Source organism: Hippoglossus hippoglossus, chromosome 14, assembly GCF_009819705.1.
Source record: "Hippoglossus hippoglossus isolate fHipHip1 chromosome 14, fHipHip1.pri, whole genome shotgun sequence".
Classification (NCBI taxonomy): domain Eukaryota; kingdom Metazoa; phylum Chordata; class Actinopteri; order Pleuronectiformes; family Pleuronectidae; genus Hippoglossus; species Hippoglossus hippoglossus.
In genome coordinates this window covers 8,226,431-8,243,127 of record NC_047164.1, presented here as the reverse complement: position 1 = coordinate 8,243,127, position 16,697 = coordinate 8,226,431, and the positions used below count along the sequence as shown (strand labels likewise).

General features: G+C 42.2%; 1 protein-coding gene across 11 annotated transcripts in view; it reads left to right on the top strand.

The window, feature by feature from the left end:
- Positions 1–16,107, top strand: part of aff4 (AF4/FMR2 family, member 4) — a 29,614-nt gene extending 13,507 nt beyond the window's left edge. For 3 of the 11 annotated variants that reach the window (XM_034607536.1, XM_034607532.1, XM_034607533.1), the window contains exons 2-21: positions 2,516–2,645; positions 6,114–6,908; positions 7,279–7,317; positions 7,478–7,564; positions 7,936–7,963; positions 8,054–8,117; positions 8,345–8,437; positions 8,950–9,094; positions 9,336–10,092; positions 10,247–10,398; positions 10,976–11,061; positions 11,372–11,606; positions 12,071–12,168; positions 12,515–12,578; positions 13,716–13,852; positions 14,205–14,276; positions 14,458–14,551; positions 14,712–14,755; positions 15,042–15,277; positions 15,832–16,107. In XM_034607536.1, the coding sequence (XP_034463427.1) occupies positions 2,520–2,645; positions 6,114–6,908; positions 7,279–7,317; positions 7,478–7,564; positions 7,936–7,963; positions 8,054–8,117; positions 8,345–8,437; positions 8,950–9,094; positions 9,336–10,092; positions 10,247–10,398; positions 10,976–11,061; positions 11,372–11,606; positions 12,071–12,168; positions 12,515–12,578; positions 13,716–13,852; positions 14,205–14,276; positions 14,458–14,551; positions 14,712–14,755; positions 15,042–15,277; positions 15,832–15,962 (3,483 nt within the window). In that variant the 5' untranslated portion in view covers positions 2,516–2,519 and the 3' untranslated portion in view covers positions 15,963–16,107. The remainder of the gene's footprint in view (positions 1–2,515; positions 2,646–6,113; positions 6,909–7,278; positions 7,318–7,477; positions 7,565–7,935; positions 7,964–8,053; positions 8,118–8,344; positions 8,438–8,949; positions 9,095–9,335; positions 10,093–10,246; positions 10,399–10,975; positions 11,062–11,371; positions 11,607–12,070; positions 12,169–12,514; positions 12,579–13,715; positions 13,853–14,204; positions 14,277–14,457; positions 14,552–14,711; positions 14,756–15,041; positions 15,278–15,831) is intronic. The other 8 variants (XM_034607537.1, XM_034607535.1, XM_034607543.1 and 5 more) reach the window with 4 other exon arrangements.
- Positions 16,108–16,697: the final 590 nt, after the last annotated feature.

Genomic DNA, 16,697 nt, shown 5'->3' with positions numbered 1-16,697 from the left:
GTGTGTTTAGCTGCCAGAGATGGAGTCGTTGGTTTGATGGCACCAGGTTATTATTTTATATTGTCTATTTGCTTTCATGTTGTTCCATAGGAAAATATCCCTGTTATTTTTACGAGGTGTTAATAAGGCTGCTTTAAGGCATGCACTGAAGTCCAGGCATTTTCCCGAAATGTTCCAGACGAGCTTTGTGTGATAACGCAAACGGCTGAGTCAGGGGTTCTGGACATTGGCTGGAACTTTTCCTGTCAGCCCCCCTCGTAAAATGTCAAGAAAATGTCTGAGTAAGCCCGTGCGAGAATGCAGATGGACAACAAATATCTCAGGATGAAAGGTTTCATTCACATAGAATACACTGTCAAAGATGTCAACTTGAAGAGCCAATGAGATTCGAGAGGTTTTGGTCAAAATCGGTGTTGATGTACTGTAAACAAATTGTCCAGTATCCTTTGTGCTCTACCTCAACCTAAAACTCAGAATTTCCAATCTTTTTGAAAATGAATGTTTTATATTCGATTCCTAAATGTGTGGAATTAGCATTTGTACAAATTGCAGTAAAAAAAACAAACAGTCATTGTCCAACTACATGAAAAAATGGCTATTTCTTTCAGCTGCTGACAAATGTCCTCTCTCCATCTGATCCAAAGGAGATTGTTTGCAGTAGAAGTAGGCTACTGCAGTGTCTAGACCAGCCTAAGCCTATTAGAGACTACTTTCTCCTCAGGTCATTTGTTTATGATGTGTTGCATTCACTAATGATAGTCCTATTTGTGGTTTACCCAATAAACGGTGACTCAGAGTGGAGAGTCGGTAATGGCAACCCGGCTGTATGATTTGCTGGGACCTGAGGCCTGTAGCAAGAAGCAGGATTTGTGGTTATCGGGATAACTTCAGGTTTACTTCCGGCTCGTCAGTCCTACGAAGTTCGTTCACTTCATATTGGGGTAAATCACCATGGTAACTTATGCTGAATGGCTGGCCTGGTCCAGAGCAGGTTAAGTTGGAGATGAGACATCAACTCGTATAAAAAGCACCGCCCACTGACTAATCAATTCCTTTGAAACATAACATTACTGTTCTTAGAGGAACCTGTGCAGCTCGGTGTGCGGATTGTTAGAGGCTCTCTGAGGAGGACATGAGTCGTCAGACGACAAAATCCTGATGAGTGTCTTTATGAAACATAAAGATTCTCATTGGAGGGAATGATGTACCTCTGTCAACTGCTGGAGCTGTATATAACCAAACCGACAAGTATGAGCTATGTGCTCACAGTACCACAGACTGTCTGCATTGATCTACGTTTCTTTACTTGTGGGAGTTACTAATATTCATGTACTGGGTGTGTTAGTAGCAGGATAACCAGACATAGTTTTATTCTTTTATCCTTCCTTTTTAATTAGGTTTATCCTATGAACTTAAATATTCATTTGGAATGGGGGTTAGATAGTTTACAGATTTACCTTCTGACAGCCTCCCTCCCTCCCCTCTCCCTTTGTGAAACTCGCGCAGTCGGCCTCACCAAATAACACGACACTGTTTCAAGGTGCTCACTCTCCTTAAAGGGAAGGACAAGGGAAGTTTAAAACAAGGTCTGGTTGGTTAAGTCAATCCCAGCTGCTAACACACCCAGTGCATCTCAATCTCTCCCTATTTCCAGGCACATCCTGTCACCTAGATACATCCATCTATTTTATTGTCTAGTAAATGTTTCCAGTGTCCTCAGAGTCAGTGCAGACGGTGTGGGTCAAACTAAAGCTCATTATAGAGGCTACATCATGTGATTAAATGAAATGTTTCATCGCTCATCCAAGTGGCTTCTTCGGTTTAGTTTGACAGGTCTTGTTAGTAAAGAACAGATTCATATCTCGTGGCCCTGAGTTTATTATCTCGTTCCCTCGAGTTATTATGTCGTAGTCGCGTAATGATTCTTTCCCAAATGTCACCGGGGGGGCTACCTAAAGTACACATTCACACAATCAGAGATTTTTTACCAGCTGCCCTTCCTGCATTTTGCAGCTGTAACTGTGTTTCTTTTAGTCTGGATTTTTATTTTCTAATATTACAGTTTGTTCCTTGTTGTGAAATATGCGGCTCTGCTGCCAGTGCACTTGTCCATGTCGGTGATTGTTCATATGCAGTAAACACGCCCCTGTTTGTGTGAACATGCTCAGATCTTGATGAGGCAAACATGGGTTGACTTACCAGCATCTTGTGACCCCTTAGCCTGATTGCGATTGTTAGGTTAAGTTCGTCTGGATATCGTAAAGATATCCTGGGTATGTCGTAGTACAGGCCCCAGTGGAAACTTGAACTACTTGGTTTTGCTTTGTGAATTAAGTAATCTTGGCATAAAAAAGAGAACTGAAGGGTTGATGAATGTCTTGTTTTCATAACACTGCTTATTCTATATTCATCCTTGAAATCCATGGGTAAAGCCATGCCATAAAAAGTTCATCTATTGTCTCTCTTCAGGTTGTTTTTTGTGTTGACATTTTGCTGCTGTTGTTAATGTTTTTAGCAACATGAACCGTGAGGACCGGAATGTGCTCCGAATGAAAGAAAGAGAAAGGAGAAATCAAGAAATCCAGCAGGGAGGAGGAGAGGCTTTTCCAGCAAATTCCCCTCTCTTCCCCGAACCCTACAAAGTGGTAAGTTTTATTTACCTCGTGTTCACATATGACAGTAATTGATTCAGTCAGTTTAGAGGAATTTGAAACAGTGACAGGAAGTGAGAGCTGCTCGTTCTAGCAGGAGCATTGTTTGAATATAGAATAACTGCAGAGGAATGCTTAGCTTCGGGGGTTTTATGTGGAAGGAAACCCTCTTTCTTTTGGTGTCAATCTACAGGTGCATGTGCACGGTAGTTGTCGTATTTGGTGGTCAAAACAATCTCGAAAAATAGTTGTTGCCAGTTGATTACAATTTCTCAAGAAAATCAGGCTTGATTTAGGCTTGAGAAATGTTTTTGTTGCTGTCTCAATGACAAAAAAGAATTGTGATTTCTTTTTCTTTTTTTTGACAATGACCACCAGGATCCCGCAGGCTTGGTTTTGTTTACTGTTGGTGAACCCTAAACAAGGCAAGATGTACTTTAAAGGGATAGTTCATCCAAAAATGAAAATTCACTCATTATCTACTCACTCCTATGCTGATGGGGGGTGGGTGAAGTGTTTGAGTCCACAAACACCTCTGGAGTTTCAGGGGTAAACTTCGTTAGAGCACAATCCAATACAATTGAAGTCAATGGTGAGTCCTACTTCAGACGTAATAAAACAGAAAAACATAACATGCCTCCATACTGTTCCTGTGGTGTCATCCAAGTGTCCGCAAGCCCCGACATTCATATTCGACTCGAAACGAGTTTTACATCGTGTGTTTTGTGTAAATGTCCTCTGATATCTTTTCCGATGAGGTGCATTTGGGGACCGTCGAAAATGCTAACGTGCGGTAGCTTAGCCACTTCTGGTAGACTTTAAGGCTTAAAACACGGTGTAAATGACTAATTTCAAGTCTAATATGATTTTGATGATGGATGACACCAAACGAGCAGTATGGAGGCATGTTATGTTTTTTCTGTGTGATTACGTGTGAAGATAGGTCACTAATCAGCTACACTGTTTACCCCTGGAACTCAAAGTGTTTTGTGGACTTTAAACACTTCACCCCCCACCCTATCAGCATAGGGGTGAGTAGATAATGGGGGAATTTTCATTTCTAGGTGAACTGTCCCTTGAATGCCCATGAAGTTGTTTATGTGCGATGTCAGAACAAGCTCTTTGTACAATGACAGTTCACCTTCTATTAATCCAGATAACCTCACACAAATTTAAAGGTGTAATTTACTGATGCGTGGGCAGAACAGTATGTGGTTGCATATTGAAAACAGTATCGGATGCTTTTTCCAAATATTAGAATTGAATCATTGTTAGCTTTCAGATAGTCGACTGTGGACTAACTCTGCAGAACATACCTAAAAGTCTGTTGAATTTACTGCACATGTTCCTGCTTAGCTGTTTTGTAGTGGAGCTGTAGAAAATAAACATAAGGACACGCCAGCTTCCCCTCCTCCTGCACCTTCTGTGTCTTCCTCCTGTGCTCACAGACACATAGATGTAGGCCAGCCAGCTCTCGGATCCTACCGCAGCCAGTATAATTGTAAAGAGGATTTGAGTTCTCTGTACTGGTCTAATCTTTGCCACTAACCAGATTTGAGCAGAGGTAAGTGGCTCCTCTCCTTAGTGAGGGCTACACATCAAAGCAGCAATGAGGAATTTGTCCTGACAGGTTGGGAATAGAAAGGGAACCAGAGGTGAGTGATGAGTGCTGGCCTGTGTGTTGTGGGCCACAACAAAGTGAAAGGTAAATAGCTGACATCGAAGAAGGGAAGTCATTGACCTTTTGCAAAGGAAGAAAGGCGCTTGCAGCAAATAGTTCTATTGTGCATGTTCGTTCTGTTGTCAGAAATGTTTTTAAGAAAAAAAGAAGGAAGCACGTTAGTATATCACGTGGAAAAAGCCAACTGTCTAAGTCACTGGCTCTTCTGCACTTTGTATCTCTTGTCTCCTGCTTGTCTGGGTGTTACGTAAGCCTCAGTTTGACTTTTTTCTCCACCCCTCCTCCTCCTCTGTCATGCTCCACTAAGTGGAAGTTTACTGTGTTCTGCATTAAAGGCCATGTGTGCACGCAGCTGCAGCTGTGGCCTCCCAGATGTAGACCAGCAGAGCAGTACGATTTTTGTGGTGCAGAGTTCACGCACTCGTTACTGAGATGCACAAAATTATCTCTTGAAAATTTGAGCTGCACAATATTAGATTTCTGAGGCTAATGCACATTTTTTTCCATCCAGGATCCCTCTAATGTGATTATCAAATAGGCCTTTTTATCAAATTATGCTAAGATCCAACTAAACCCAGAAACAAAAAAAAGTTTTGAATTCAGAAAAACTGAAAACTCCATTGAGCTCATTCATGCTTTACCTGGCGCACGTTCAATCTCTAAACCTTGTGCAATATTTGCTACAGTCTTAAAGTCGAACAACGTGTTTCGTGAAAAGGCTTCACTGTAAGTTTGTTTTGTTTTCTAGTGGGTGTGTTAGAGGTGTTGCCTAATCAGCAGCGGGCGGGTGGTTTACCTGTAACGTTTTACTATGTTTCGTCCAGGCTGAATGCAGCTCTGGCTTTGTTAGGGCGCGTGCCAGAGAAGCTGCTAGGCGTACAATATGCAAATGAAGAGAGTTGTCCCAGAAGTATCAGTCAGACTACGGACCGGTTCTTTCCAGTTCTGTCACTTTTGACAGGAAATCTAGATAAGATGGCGATCAGTGGTTGTTTTTATTCCTGATGTGTTTCTTTTGAAGTAATGTTTGTCTGGAGGGCTAATACAGTAATAATAAAGCTTGTCATTTCTGTTCTTCATACAAAGGGAAACACATGGGAGCCAGGCTGTGCTAGCAGGGGAAGTGCAGTGCACATTATGACCAAGCTAGTTACATTACCTGCCAATAGATAGCGGCTTAAGTTTCTTCACCTTCTGTGTGAAGCTGTCAAACGCAACAGAGGTCTGAGCCCACGTGTGAAACTGGATATTCAGCAGAGAATTCTGTCGCAGGCTGATTGCAAACAGGTCGACTGGGACACGTGACCTCAAAGTGATTGATTAACCCCCGAGTTGGAACTATGGGTAGACCCTTATCTGCGACCACATATGGGTGTGGACTGATCTGGTCCCAGTTTGAACACACTTTGTGATTGACTGATCAGGCCTCTCTCCAAGTTCAGTCATTTATTATTTGTAAAACTGGTGACGTTTGATTGAGAGGAACTTTGTTTCTTGTGTTATAAATCTGCATTTCTGTGATGCTCATTTTTGATTGTTTGACTGACTTTTAAGTGTTTTTATGTAGGAGGGATTTTCTCAATTTTCAATATTTTTGATGGAAAGCAATTAACCTAAGTGTTGAACTATTTTCTCTCCCCACTCTGCTTCCCCTCTTTCCTCTAATTTATCTTCTTTTTAATTAATTTTCTCTCTGTTTCTCTTTCTGTTTTTTTTAATCATCTCTCTGTCCTCTGCCCCACCTCCTCTTCCTCTCCCCCCACCTCTGCTTCTCCCTTCAGTCCAGCAAGGAAGATAAACTGTCCAGCCGTATTCAGAGCATGCTGGGCAATTACGACGAGATGAAAGAACCGATTGGTGACACACTTCCAAAGCTTAGCAGTAAACCTTCAAACAGCTCATCTTCCTCCGAGGAGAAGTCAGGCCCACCTTTGTTTGGGGACCAGCGTGGCGTCGGCAGCGGTGGCAGCAGCCAGACCAATAAGTGGACTCCTGTTGGTCCAGCAGGTGGATCTTCATCCCAGTCCCAGAAACGCTCAGGACTCCAGGGTGGGCACGGCAGCCAGAGAAACAACGGAGGCAGTAGCAGCAGCAGTAGCCAAAGACACGGAGGAGAGGTGCGTGAAAAGAAATCAAGTAAACACAGCGGAGGATCAGAGCACTCAAAGTCACACACGTCAAGTCCCGCCAAGGGCTCTCTGAGCTCCTCCAGCAGCAACAGCCACTCACGGAGCACCTTGTCCGCCGAGCAGCACCACAGCAAGGAGCGCTACCGCTCTAAGTCCCCGCGAGACAGAGAGGCCAACTGGGACTCGCCCTCACGGGTTCACACCTCCTTCACTAGTGGACAGCACTCGAGTCAGGCCTTTCCCCCGTCTCTCATGTCCAAGCCCGGCTCCATGCTGCAGAAGCCCACGGCCTATGTGCGGCCTATGGACGGCCAGGAAACGGCAGAGCCCAAGAGCTCGCAAGCGGAAAGCTACAGCGGTCAGTCGCACAGCAGCACCATGGGAGAGATGAAGTCCAACGGCAAGGCCTCGCTTTCCAAACTCAAGATGCCCTCACAGCCTGTAGAGGTAAGGCTTCATCTACAGGCCCTCAATTTTTGATTTATTCTCAACCCTGCAACATATGTCCACTGCTCACATAAAGGGCGCACTGTGTGTTTATGTGGCCCTTAAGCTATAAAGTTATAGTCGTGGAGACTTACATGAAGACTGTAAATGACAGAGCACTGTTAATGAATGGAGCAAATATTGATAATGATGTAGTAACTGCATTAAATTACCTCACAGCATGTTACATGTGGTCTGACTGAACTTGTAGGGCTCATAAAATTCCTATAGAGTGACTCATGGTGCTCAAAATGGAAGCCACCTCTCACTGCTGCACTAACATCATGTTGTTTTTGAACATGTGTGCTGAGCCTGATGTTTCTGTCTTTAGGGCTCCGGTGATGCCAACTGTGTCGATGAGATTCTGAAGGTATGCACATTATTTTATTTTTTAAAACACCCACCTTACATCATGAGTATTAAGAGAAAACCCCGACTATCTTGAGTCATTGAAAGAGCTTTTCACATTCACATATCTTTCAACTCATGTACCAATTTCCTTCTGTGTGTGTGTGTGTTTTTTCTTTCAGGAAATGACTCAGTCGTGGCCCCCTCCGCTGACGGCCATTCACACCCCCTGCAAAACAGAGCCCTCCAAGTTTCCATTCCCTACCAAGGTCAGCATTGCATCAGTGACAGTGTTATTCGGTTGACTCAGACGATTGTGTGTCACGATTAAGAAATATAGCTTAATTTTTTGTTTAATACTTTTTTATGCTGCAGAAAGACCTTACATAACATGCCTAACAAGCTTTGTTTGGTAGCTATAGAGATATGAGAGATCGTTGATAAATATTTGATCTGAAATAAGGTTAAAACACTTTTCTTACTGTTATGGTGTTACCTACATTAACTTATGGCCCAAACTGAAAGAGAAAATAATATATAATAGATTGGTTAATTTCACTTATTCATTTAAGGTTTGCAATTTCAAGGAGGAGAAAAATACAATTCCATTAAATTGTAAATATATATTTTTTTACCTCAGGACTCACACCCTTTTCCTGGTGGACACAGTGAGTATTAGACCCATTTCACATCCAAACCATGACACAATATACATGTATATATTTACATTTTGCTAATTGGTCCGTTTGTGTTTGCAGAACGAGGCAGTTCTTCCAAGAGCTCCAGCAGTCACCAGTCCAAAACTTGCGATGAACAGCCAACGTAAGTACTGTGTCCATTTCCCTCTTTACCTCCTTTTCCCCTCATCCTTTGTTTGTAGTTTTCCCAGACACCAGAGAGCAGGGTACTAGAATGACTATTTATAATAAATTAGGTAAATCTAAAGTAACCAGACATGCTTAGGTAGACACATCCAGCACTCCCAGTCTGCAGCAATTACACTGCTGTAATAAAGTACAAAGATTTAATTATGCTTCATTATATCTCAGTATGCTCGAAGATGACCTGAAGCTGAGCAGCAGCGAAGATAGTGATGTAGAACAGGACTCTGCCAAGAATGCCTCAAGGAACACATCAGCAAGGTAAAGAACAGAGCATAGTAAATTTACTTGAAATTTGAATCCTACCTTTTTGTTGTGACTTTTTGCAGGAAGCATTGACTCAGTTCAAAGTTGTGAAGCTGTAGTGGTGTTTAGGCTCATTTTATTGAAAAGGTGTTTCTTTTATTTTGATCCTTATCGTGAAAGAGATGGTGCACAGGTTGGATTGAAGCATTTTTTCCTCTGTCAGAAATTAAAGGATAGTATTGTTGCAGTTATATTGACAGAAGATCTATTCACAGATATACAGTATTTAGCTTGTGTTTTAGGGTCTGGGTGCCCTTAACACAAAATGGTAATTTGCACGTTAACAAATTGAAAAAGTGGGTCCTTGTCACTTCAGTCGGGGGTTTAGCTGGGTGTCTGTGGAGAGTGGTGTGGGATCTCTGCAAACATTTATTAAATGTGCTGTTTCATATTGAGTTGATCCAAACGTGACTACACTTTTTGAACACAACATAATATTCTACGACCCCGTCTTTCTGTAACAACAGCAATAACAGTGAAGGAGCGGAGCAGTCGAGGGATGACTCCAGCAGCCACAGCGGCTCGGAAAGCAGCTCGGGCTCAGACAGCGAGAGCGAAAGCAGCACGACGGACAGCGAGGCCAACGAGCCCCCGCGGCCTGCCTCTCCTGAAGTAATGATTTAAGCATAGCTCTAGTAGTGGTGTAGTTAGTTACTGCTTTTAATTGGCTCTGTGTCAACAATTTTTTCAGTGGTTCTAACACTGTCTACTGATATTTTGGTTTTGTGTTCTTTCTCTTGCCTGTAATACATTTTTTTTACTTTTCTATGTTTAAATAAGTTCTTATAGATGTTTTTTTTTTCCTCACCAAGACATTTTCTCACCTACTTTGTGTTCTCCTGCTCCCATTCAGCCTGAACAACCCATGGCCAACAAGTGGCAGCTGGACAACTGGTTCAAGAAGGCCAAGCAGTTCTCCCCAGCTTCTCCAGTGGACAACAATAGTGTTCCAACCAAGTGCAAGAAAGAGGGCAGAGATAACGGCTCAGGACGTGGCTATGGTAGCCAGGGAGGGGGGTCTAAAGACTCAGCTACACCCACCCCAAGTAGAGACTTACGGGCAGCACAAAAGGGCGCGGAGGGTGGCCGTGGCCGGCAAAAATCCCCCGCCCAGAGTGAGGGTGGCACGAATCCGCGAATCCGTGTAGGTAAAAAACAGCCCAAAAAATCGGAGAAGCCTCCAGTGGTAGAGGAACCCAAGGGTGGTCTGAGAGTGGAGAGTGAGCCCGCCCCAGAGATTCCTCCCCATCGGCCCAAAGCTGCTACAAAGGGTTCCCGCAAACCAAGTATCAAAAAAGAACCCAAGTCCTCACCGAGGCCCACTGCTGCTGCTGTCACCAGCACCGTGGACAAACGCAAGCCGAAGGCAGCCACCAAGACTTCCCAGAAGTCTCGTGAGTTTGTTGATACGGACTCTTCGTCGTCCGACTCTGAGGGGAACGAGAGCATCCCGTCATCGTCGCAGACGCCCAAGTACACAGACAGCATCAGGACCCCAGTGTGTGTGTTTTCTCCAATGGAAGAAAAAGAGCTGTTGTCTCCACTGAGTGACCCTGAGGAGCGATATCCTGCGAGGCCGCCTCAGCAGCAGGTTCTACTCGTGAAGATAGGTCAGTTGAAACTGCTCATTAGGCAAAGACGTCTTAAAATAATATAATACAAATTTTCACTTTATTGTCTAGATGGAGTGCACAGTCCTCACACTTCTCTTTACTTTGGACCAAGTTAAACCCTACCCTTCCCTTTCCTTCCCATTTCCTGTAGATCTCACTTTGCTGTCGAGGATCCCAGGGCGGCCCTACAAGGATCCCGCAGAGATAAAAGTGGAGCGGGACGACTCTCTAGACAGGGACAGCAAAGACTTCAGTAAGCAGAGCTCTGAGAAGAGCTCGAGCAAGGCCAAGAGGAAACACAAGGTAGAACACTTTTGAGTGTTTTTTTCGCTAAAAATACATCCAATGATGATGAGTTTAACCGTCATTTAAACGTCATGTTAATTATTTAAATCATTTAAAAATAAAACTGACCAATAAGTGCTTTAACAAAAAGAAGTTGTTTCCAGCGTGACCTTGATGACTGAATGATTTATTTAGGTCCTTGTTGAGGGATGTTGTAATTGCACCACTTCAGTTTAGTCAGCATTTTTCTAAACAGGATGTGACTTACAATAACCTACAAACAGACTCTCATCAAAGTAAGAAACTGCTTTGAGCCAAGGAACAATTGATTTAATTTTGGTTGTTTTTTTTTATTCCAGCCCTGGAATATTTGTCATTGGATGATTGTGCTGTTTTCTATTAAAAGTTGTGAAACTACCAGAGTAGCAGACTAAAAGTTGTACTACTGTACTACGAGTCCTAAGAGATATATACGTGCTTGACTATAGATTTCTACACGTCTTCAGATTAGTTCCCTTTTACACACACCAATAAATGTGAGCGTGCTTTTAATGTCTTTGCTTTTAAATTTCATGTGATCTTTGTATCTTTTTAGAACGACGAAGAAGGCGCCAAGACGGAGAGCAAGCGATGCAAGCTAGAGGAGAAGTCTCTATCCCATCATAAAAACAGCAGTAAAGAGTGAGTATTCTTGCTTTTACAATCTGGTAATTATTCACATTAACTCCTCTGTACAACAGGAACATCTGGCTCACTTGGTGTGATTTTTAGAACAATTTTCTCTATTCTTTCGGATCACAAATTCAACCTAGTAAAATCTCATGATAGAATCACAGCTCAGACACGTGGCTTGTTTATTTCATCCTTTACACTTTCAAGCTGCACCGGAGTTTTAATATTTTGTTATGTATTTTAAAGTAATACTGCAGACAGGTCAATTTACATAACATAACAAATGTGTGTATGACAATAATGATTCATATCCCATCAGGTCGAAGAGGTCTTTGGAGAAGAAAGAGGAGCCAGCCCCCTCTCCATCCATGTCAGGTCTGCAGCGGACGCCCAAAGCAGAGCATCCGAGTCGGAAGAGGACGGTCAGCCAGTCCTCCACCTCTTTGTCTAGTGGGACAGGAAGTGGAAAGGAGGGGGGCCACAGCACGAAGGGCAACTCCACCTCCAAGCACAGAAAAGGGGAGGACAAGGGACGCAGCACACGCGATGGCAAGGTGGGTGCGAGTAACCTTAGGAGTCAGGAATCTGCTGCTGTGGCTGTGAATACCTGGCAAACGCTGCAGATACTGTTAAGTGTGAGTGCAGCCTTTCATCATGTTTGCCAGCTGTGCAGTTTATTTCCCCCGGAGGAAATTGAATAACAAAGCAAGCACCAAAAAAAGTACTCGATGAACGTCTATGTATAATTAAAAAATATATATGTTTGAGGAACATTTAGATATTGTTAAAATCCCTAAGGATTCTAATAAGTATTTCCACTGTGTCAAACTAGAGGCTTATCACTGCAGTATATGGGTCTATACATTGTAGATGCCCAATATCCACAGAACGCAGTATATTTCAACCTTCCCAGTTTTTCACTTTCACCTTTTTCTCCGTTTTCTCCGCCACTTCAAACACCTCACCCCCTTTTTTTTCCTCCTGAAACTTTATTCCCTCTCGCTTACTGTCTCTGCAGGAGAAATCCTCAAAGGGCTGTGATAACCAGCTGGCTGTGCCTCCGCTCTCCACAGACGGCTCCAAGTCTCAGAGATCCAAGCTGGTGTTTGAGGACAGGTAAGAGGAGCTCTTTCCACTGTGGATAACCCCACAGTGGGACATGCAGAAAAGGGCTGCTGTGGGGGAGCTAGAGTTGCCTTTGAATGCATAAAACCGTGTGAGGCTGTGGAGGTCATGAATAGATGTGACTGTATGCACGGTGATGTGATTTCCATTTTAAAAGGTTCTCTGCTGGGAATCTTTGTCCTTTTCATGCTAGTAGAAAAACAACGCGTCTTATTTTTGTATCTTTTATTTCCCGAGTTTTATTTATAGGAATGTTTTGAAGGTGTTTTATTAAATGACAGTTTTTTTTTTAATTGTACTATTTCAATAATTGTATTTGTTTCTCCCATTTTTTTAGGGTCCATTCAGCAGATCACTACTTACAAGAAGCTAAGAAACTTAAACACAATGCAGATGCTCTGGTAAGAACAAGAGCCTAAAGACTGTTTCTATGTGTAATTGAGATGTCACAGTGTATGTTGCTGCATGCAGAGCCTAGACAGACGGGTGTAAAATAACACGGTGTACACCTTAATGTAAAACTGCATCCTGGTCAGATTTTACATGGAGTTTAATGTTGCTTTTAACATCTTTCCTTTACTGGTGAAATTTATGTGATCGTATAGTATTTATTGTTCTGACTTGGAGGTTTGCCTCAGTATCCATTGCCCTTTTTTCTCTCCTGTATGTTCTCAGTTTTTGAGTGGGGAAAAAAAGGGAAGGAATACATAATTGATTTTTCTGTTTTTTTTACCTATTTATTGTAACATGAGCTGGTGTCTATATTTAACTGCTGTCTCTGGTATCGATGACTAACCTGGGGATTATCTGAAGACAAGGTGTGCTACCTGGTATTTCCAGTCCAAAACATTTAAATACCTTATATTGTGTTGCTTATGTAAATACAAATGTTCGGTATGAAAACAGTTTATGCATAAAATTACAAGGTTTCTGAAGGGTTGAAAGGTTATTTTACGCTGTCTATTATTGTCATTGTCTTATATCTATCATTTTTTGCTATAATGGACCTGGATTACAACTGATTAACCCACACTGTTCCCCATTTGTCCACATCTGTTATGTTGTACATTCAATGAAAATGAAAAACACGTATATAAACTAGATTGACATTCCTCCGCCAAGTCTTAATTAGACATAACAGAAAAAAAGATCAGTTCAAAATGGTGAAAATGCCTTATGTTGCACTGTTAAACAAACTGATCTGCTCCCTGAATCTGTATCCGCTCAATAATTCAATGGGTTCCTCCCACACACAGGCTCCATCCCTCCACTGAGGTTGGGGGAAATCAGTTTAGTAGTTTTTTGCGTAATTCTGCTAACAATTTAACCAACGTTGGTTAAAACATAACCTTCTTGGCGGAGGTAATGAATTATGCGTTATTTTATGTAATCCACACATCAGTTATGTAACATACAGTCTCTACCACTAAAACAGATTAAAAAGGAAATGCAACATTTGACTTGTACACGCTCCCTAACTCGAGATAAAACCGTAACGATGGTTTAGTTTTATGATGTCCCTGATTCCTCATTTACAGTTGGACCGTTTCGAGAAGGCAGTTTACTACCTGGACGCCGTGGTGTCTTTCGTTGAATGTGGTAACGCTTTGGAGAAGAGTGCCCAAGAGTCCAAGTCTCCCTTCCCCATGTATGCTGAAACTGTGGAGCTTATCAAGTAAGGAGAAACCCCAATACACACATTCATCACTGTCACACAATTTAAAATTTAAAGGGGAAGTTCAACCGTACATGTGAAAGAAAGCCGTTTAAAGCCTTTTTAAATGACCCGTGGAGTTAGACTCAAGGCCACATTAGCTGCTATTAACATTACACAAAATTAAACCGTTATTGGTTGAGTTATGATGCGAATAATTTAGGCACTAGGTTCTAACAAGTAGTAATAAAAAAAGTATCTCCTGTCCTGTGTATTAAATGTACCTACTAAGGAATTAAAAAATATTTCTATACCAACTGAAAATGTTGATTCTTGTAGAAATTCAATGTTTTTTTTTTACCTCTGCTTTCAGATACACTATGAAGTTAAAAAGCTATATGGCCCCAGATGCTACTTCAGCAGACCGGAGGCTAGCTGTGCTTTGGTAAGTGGGCCAACTGGACTTCTATTTGATGTGGTTCACATGTTGCTTGTCTTTAAGCTGCGACTCAAAATCCCTTCTATTTGATAAAGAAATGTTGTTTATTTCAGAGATTCTCATCCCTGGTCATTCCTTTCTTCTTGCAAAGTTGTAAATCAACAAATGTACTTATTTCTCTCTCCAGCTTACGATGCCAGTCCCTCCTGTACCTGCGGTTATTCAAGCTGAGGAAAGACAGTGCACTCAAATACTCCAAAACACTCACAGAGCACTTAAAGGTACATTTGTCCTCAAGAAGCTGGAATCAAGTTTTGCTTGGCAAACTCTCAGAACCACAGGAAGGCAATATGAATTCCATGAATATAGTTATCCTCTGTGAATGTGTAACCTGCTCCCTGTCTGTGTACATAATGTTCTCTCCCTCATTTTGTTTGACAGAACTCTCTGAGTAACACCCAGGCTCCCTCTCCTGGAATGGGAAAGTAAGTCATGTCCTGCTTTGCTGTTAAAGTGTTTCCACACACGTGTTAAATGTTGAGGAAGTCATATTAGTTTGACATTTTCCGATGTGAGACTTTCTCACAAAGGAAGAAAACACTTGAAATACTTTTTTTTAAAAATTAGAATCTTTGCAGATACCTGTCGACCTGCTTTAATTTTCTTGTTGTGAAGAACAACAGGAAGTTGCTGAGTCATACAGTGCGGTAATGGTTTTCAGTTTGTGCTCAGTTTGCTTAAATGTCACGTTATGTCTGTGTCCTGATGCAGTAAGGCAGCGGGTATGCCCTCTCCAGTGTCTCCCAAACTGTCCCCGGGCACGGCCGGCGGCTACTCGTCAGTCAGCAGCAGTAGCAGCGCCAGCTCGTCTGTGACCATACCTCAGCGTATCCACCAGATGGCCGCCAGCTACGTTCAGGTCACCTCCAACTTCCTGTACGCCACTGAGGTCTGGGACCAGGCTGAGCAACTTTCTAAGGAGCAGAAAGGTGAACTTAAAAAAATAGGTATTTATATTTCTTATATTTTGTCATTGAAGATATATTTGAATGGAAAGGTTGTCTTAATTTTGGATGTAACAAAATATGTATAAGCTCCTGCAGCTTACATATACACTGTTGATTACTTACTGCATTCACATGATCTCAGCTGCATATTGGTGGCAGTTAGTTTTCTAGTCCTATTTGTTACCGAACAGTGACTGGAAAAACCTGACACATCCAAATTGCACCAATTCCTGGATATAAGTCCACTGAATATGCTTGAATATGAATTATTTGCTGGGAAATCTGTGAAAATGTCTATCTTGCTAAAAAGGGAAAATATAATCCAGGTTCACTGCCAAAATTGGATGGGTTCTTTCTTGGCCCATGTCTCATCCTTCCAGCAAGTTGCGTGGAAATTCATTTGGTATTTTTTGCGTAATCCTGCCAGCAAACAATCAAACTAAACACAACCTCCTTAGCAGAGGTAATTATTTTTAAAAAGTGAACAGATGAAATGATAGTAAATATACTGAAGCTCACAATGTCTCTCTCTTGCTGTGTCTCTGTTTCCACAGACTTTTTCCTGGAGTTGGACAAGGTGATGGGTCCTCTTATCTTCAACACCAGCAGCATGACAGAACTGGTGCGTTACACACGGCAGGGCCTCCACTGGCTGCGCCTGGACGCAAAGGCTATTCCCCAGTGAGGACTCGCTCCCTGCTCGCTGCTTCCAGACACACCCACCACCTCAGCCTCTTGTGCTCAGCAGCGTGTGCTCAAAGGCACATGCATACCCTCAACAACATACATACAAACAACTATGAACTGTATGCACACACACACACACACACACACACACACACACACACACACACACACACACACACACACACACACAGTCCACCTCTGGTCCTCCATGTACACACACAGGTGAAGAACTTCTCAGACATATCTCCAACACTGTGTCCATTTTCTACACCAGCTTGCCAAAAACACTGAGCAATTTAGAAACATCTCACACCTTCGACGGCACCGCACAGGGAGAAGCATCAAAAACTGCAACACGGGGAAAAATACGAGCTTATCGCCATACGTCATATATCGGCATTCTTACAAAACCTTTGAAGTGTTTTTATCTCTTCGGCATGGAAGTGCTAGACAAATTATTTATTATCAATACACTAAAAATGGGGTTTTGGTTTTTAGGCTACTTTGGCTTTTGACTTTTTCTTTTACTTTGTTTCACCAAAGTACCTCCCATGAACACCAAAGGTGCTTTAAAATGAAGGTTTCTCTTTATCATTTTTGTGCCTTGTATGTGAGCTACAGGAAAACAAACGGTCACTCGTCATACCTGAATAAATTATTTTTTAATTTCCCTTTTTATTTTTTGCTGTAGCCACAGTTGTCATGTTATGTATTTTAAACTTTTAACTATCAA